The sequence below is a fragment of the Penaeus chinensis genome, chromosome 5 (genome assembly GCF_019202785.1).
Source record: "Penaeus chinensis breed Huanghai No. 1 chromosome 5, ASM1920278v2, whole genome shotgun sequence".
Taxonomy (NCBI): domain Eukaryota; kingdom Metazoa; phylum Arthropoda; class Malacostraca; order Decapoda; family Penaeidae; genus Penaeus; species Penaeus chinensis.
In genome coordinates, this window is record NC_061823.1 from 7512900 (window position 1) to 7518288 (window position 5389).

Below are 5389 nucleotides of genomic sequence, written 5' to 3' on the forward strand. Positions count from 1 at the left end.
CATTAGCATGAAGTGCTAATAAAGGGGGGGCACAGGGGGCTTGCTCCCCCTATCTAGGGAATAAATAGAAGGTAGGAAAGGTTAGGTTTGGATTTTGGGTTCACCTGATAGCCTGGATTTTGGACTCCGTCTCAGGAGGGTGCGTCGCTCTTGGTAACAAATACCAAGCTTTTAAAGAGAATCAGAGTTGATTATAAAGTTTTATTGAGTGATGAGCAGCATTTGAAGTAATCACAGACATACAATATTGCCAATTGTACACATTCATACTGTAAATAATTGTTAACTGACAGTTGTTTTTACTCCATACTTAATTGGTGTTTTTCCTTACTTATACATTTATTTATGTCCAACTATGTTTTACATATTGCAAAGTAAATGTTTGTCAACGACAATAATAATGCAAAATAAAGATAATGATAATATGAAAAAAAGGATGATGGTGATAATGATGTTTATATTACTGTTATCATTGTTATTATTGTTTATTTTTATTATTATTATCCTCATCATTATTATCATTGTCATAATAATCATTAATCATATTATTGCCACAATTGCTAATCCTTGTCATCATTATTAGCAATATCATCATCTTTATTATTGATATTCTAGTTGCTATTGACGTCCTCAAAATCCACTCCACACACAATTCTTTGAGCTAGCATTGACCAATCAGAGCCTATTTTTGTTTTTACCCAGTTCTCAGACGTAAGTGAACAAACTATAATAGATTTATTTTTGTGAAATCGGACAATTTCTCAATCTAGACTTTATTTGACACTGTTTTTGAATCCACTTAGCTGTCATCATTAATAGCCTATGCTATAGTCTGGGGTAGTTGCAGCATGCAACATTTTTTTTGCATGAGGTGACTGTAATATGAATAGAAAATTCAAATTTGGAAGTGGCTTTTGCCAGTCAGCTTTAGTAACTTTCTTAATTTTATTCTTGTATATTATTATATTGGTTGGTTCTCTTCAGATCCTGTTGCAACTTAATGTTATCAGTGAGGAAATGCATTATTTACAGTTTTAATTCCAATGTGATAATGGCATATTGTTAAATAATCACATTGACCTTGTGCCATCAATCCTCAGGCAAAGGCCAGCAAACTTTCACCATTTGGTAGAGCTTTAACTCAGATAGATCCAATTGATAGAGGTTTGCTGGCCTTCACTGGAGCAAAGACAGGCTGTAAAACTATTGGATCAATTATTATTTGTGCATGTTACTTGTCACTAGGCCAGCAATATAGCCTAAGGAATTGAGAGGTCTATTATTTCTATTGCACTGTTTATCTATAGTATTTCAATGGCAAATAGTAGATAAAGAAGGTATTTGATATTATATATATCAACCAACCATGTATCATGTTACATTTCACCCAGCTAATCAATATATCCGTTTCATATATCATGATATATGTGCACCAAAATTCCTTGAGTACTTAAATCCACTGGAAGTGATGCAGATGCCAGTCAATTAAGGAGATAGTTGGAGCTCAACCTTGACAAAATACATATTATGTCTGACATTTAGGTGTTGTACTTCAAGTTATATCCTCTTTGTAATTTGTACCTCAGTGTCAACCCTTAGGACTAAGTTTTTGGTGGGAGACTAGTCATCAGTATTGTGTTGACACTCTTTTAGTGTTTCAGCTCTATCTTGCAGTGCATACAGAGGTGAAGACAATGTTTGCTAGTGGATGTTGGGAGGCAGATCCCCCCATCAACTCCCATCATTGTTGAAGGAATTTTGTGTATGTACTGTACAGAATAAATCTTTTTCTTATGGATAACCATTTGTACTTTTTCAACTTTTTTCAGGTATGAAGATATAAAGATTCCTGTGTAAAAGGTACCAGTAACATCAAAATATTAAGCTTAAAAATATAGATGGAATTAGAGTCACTGATAACTTCCCTCTTTATTTTACAGTAATCGATATAGAACCAAGGCACAAGTTCAGAATTACCGTCAAATCTGAAGGCTCTGATCCATATGATGAGATTCAGACGTTACCAGCAACTATTATCCTCAATTTTGAATACACTCCAACGTATCCAGATGAACCCCCTGTCATGGAAGTCACAGCTGTTGAAAACATAGAAGAGGAGGAGTTGGATGATTTAAGAACGAAACTTAATGAGCAGGTACTTTGTCAATGTATTTCTTGTGTATGCCTTGAACAGAATATCTTGGGTCGTGGGGCCAAGATGATTGTTGTAAGCTTTCCCAATATATTAGTATTACAGAAAAGAGCATTGTCTCTATTATTCCTACTTTTTCAAAATCAAAAATGATATTTACAGTGTGAGGAGAACCTGGGGATGGTCATGGTGTTCACACTTGTCTCATACTCATTGGAGTGGCTCACCACACACATGGAAGGCATTGCTCTCAGCACCAAAGAAGAATTGGACCGCAAGAAGAAAGAGCAGGAAGAGATAGATCGGGTGAGTGGGTCATACCAATCTTGAGAACCAGTGTAGCAGTGTAGCAGAATCTTTATTTGGTCATATTTTCCACTGAAGATATGTTAAGTGTAGTTGGATATTTGATGGTTTGCTAATTGTGAATGCATTTAGATGTATTTTTACGGGATGTAGCTATGTAAATTTTGGATGAATATTTTATGAACTGTTAATATAAAATAATTCTGCATAAGACTGTTTCTTTGGTTGTAGAGATTATTATTTTTTTATTTGTTTGTTTATTGATTTGTTTATTTTATTTCTTGAGGTTCAGTACTATGCCTTTATTCATAGTGAAATGTAAGACATCATTTAGCAAAACAGAAAGTATTGATAGAGTTGATAATTCCCATTAGAAAAAATCATATTAAGGACTATTGTACCCTTCAAGGACAATATTATTATTAAATACATTAATATTTATGACCATGGTGAGTTATATACTTTTATCCTCACAGAAAAAGTTTGAAGGTACCAGAGTGACTGTTGAAACGTTTCTTGCTTGGAAAGCGAAGTTTGATACGGAGATGCAAGCACTCCGATGTGAGAAAGACAGGGATGATGAGAAGAACAAGAAGCCAACTGGTAAAGAGCTCTTCATGAAGGATGTCACTTTGAACGAGTCGGATCTTAGCTTCCTTGGTGAAGGTCAGTGCCTTGCAAATGAAACATATTTTTTATTTTTTTTTAATTTTTTTTTTATCTTCTGTTTATAGTGTCTTCTATCACATGTATGGTGTTAGTGCTAAAGTATTGCTCTTTAAGCCAAACCAATGATTGGGGCTGGTGCCTTATAGTTATTCTATCCAGATTAGAAGCCATTAGTTTCCCTTGTGCTCATATTTAACCCTTTGCTACCGGGTGGCATGTACGTACATTCCATGGCATGCCTGGACTATGTTCCGGGTGGCATGTGTATACATGCCATGGCACGCCAATCCCATTTTCTAGGTTATGTACAGTCATGCTGCAAACACTATGGTGCCAACACGATCCCCCAGCAGCAGTGCATGGGCCACAATGAATACAGCCTTTAAGAGAGGGTTTTTGCACCAGGAAACCACCTGGAGGCATTGGGTTAAAACAGTTCTTAATTGAACTTGCCCCTTTTAGAAATGCCTGTACTTACTGTAAAGCCATTTTGAGTTATAGACCTATTGGCCTATTTTGACCTTCATACACCTTCCACTGAGCTAGGTGGTACTACTGGTATTTTCAAGCTTGAAATTTGTCTTCCACTTATAATTCCTCTTCTTGTACCTGTCAGAAAAGGAGATCAAAGAGAAAGAAATTATCAGTAGAACATTTTAAACATTGCTCATGGTTTTCTGATCAGTACTATTAAAGGTAGTTTTAGGGCCAGTTTATAAGTGTATGATAGGTTTAAAATCTCAAAGTACTGGCAGTAGTTCCAGTTTCTGCCATCCATTCAGGCCCAGTCGCACTAGTACTTTTTCTGTCAATTTTTGCACTTTTGCATGAATTTGAGGCTTTCTGCAACTCCTCCCAGACAAAGACATCTTCATTTTACTTAATTTCTGTCTAGATATTGTTCTGTACAAGATCTGAGCTACTAGACTGTTTTTATTGATAAGTGGAAAAGAATATGTTCATGTGAATATTACATGAGGCAAAGAAAGTTTATCCTTAAAATATTGTTGTCTTCTTTGACTATTTATTATATTTTTGTAAAATAATGTAATATGTATTAGGATTCTTGTGTGATTTCTGTGACCCAACTTGTAAACAGTGTAGGCTACCTTGAAAAATGGCCTTTCCTGCTACTATTTTGTGGATGAGGCTTCCTAGTGAGTTGTTTATAAGAAATAATAAGGCAGTACTTATGGAATGGACAAAACTCCTTGTATGGTACCTTGTTTACAGGAGAGGTGGGTGGCAGAAAATCTGCTGGCATTGATAGAGCTTTTAGATTGATTTGGATATACCAGACAGATTTTACCCCTTTTTTATTTATCACGTGGAATATTGTGATCTTTGAATACTAAGTGTTATTTTCTCTTCCTACTGTGGTTGTCATAGTTAATATTGTTAGGATTTTATGTGTATATTTCCAGAGCTCATGCATTTATTTCTAAACTGCAAGTTATTTTATGCTTGGCAAATTATCCTTTTTTCCTCACTTTCTTCAGTATTGTTTCTTTTCACTGAACTTTTTTTTTTCCCCCACCAGGAGAAGGTGAGGTGACTGTCGATGAGAGTTTATTCCAAGACCTGGATGACTTAGACCTCGAGGATGAAGATGACGAGGATTATGTTCCAGGAGCGGATGATGACATATCTGATTAGAAACTTTAAATAAATATCATTTCATTATCATATCTTTTTTTTCTCTCTCACTCTCGTGGTTTCCCATCATGAATTTGTTTTAGTCATGGATACTGGCTCATGATTTTTTTTTCTTTTTTTTTTTTTCTTCTTTTTTGATACATCCTTTCTTTGTGGAAGATGTCTCTTCAAATTTGTCGTGCTTGTGTGTGTCTCTTATTTGCTAAAATTTGCCCTGCTATTTATTTGGAAAAGTTGTTTTGATAATGCATTTGTAAATAAAACATTTAACAAAGATGGAGATTTACTTCAGTTGTTTTAGAGGTTATTTAGTTGGGGAGTGTCACTGAAATTATTATATTTCTTTAATTGTTTTGCATACAGAATTAGAACATGCAAATAGACAGTCACTTATAAAGACCATTTTTTTATTTTTGTTTCATTCACCATGATTGTTATTTTTATACAGTTTAAACCATTTGTATCAAGTTGTTTTTACTTAGATTTCATCCATAGAAGAGTCAGTATGATGCATTAGCCCTCAATAAAATGTTAAATCTGTTAAATTATAGTTGTGATTTTTCCTTCGATGTTCAAATGAAACGGAATTGTGATTCAGTGAGTAAC

The 5389-nt window shown here is 34.6% G+C and overlaps 1 protein-coding gene across 1 annotated transcript in view; it reads left to right on the forward strand.

Moving 5' to 3' along the window:
- Positions 1–4810, forward strand: part of LOC125025990 (RWD domain-containing protein 1-like) — a 5830-nt gene extending 1020 nt beyond the window's left edge. The window contains exons 2-5 of the mRNA XM_047614352.1: positions 1941–2155; positions 2315–2458; positions 2935–3124; positions 4668–4810. Of these exons, the coding sequence (XP_047470308.1) occupies positions 1941–2155; positions 2315–2458; positions 2935–3124; positions 4668–4783 (665 nt within the window). The 3' untranslated portion in view covers positions 4784–4810. The remainder of the gene's footprint in view (positions 1–1940; positions 2156–2314; positions 2459–2934; positions 3125–4667) is intronic.
- The last annotated feature ends 579 nt before the right edge of the window (positions 4811–5389 follow it).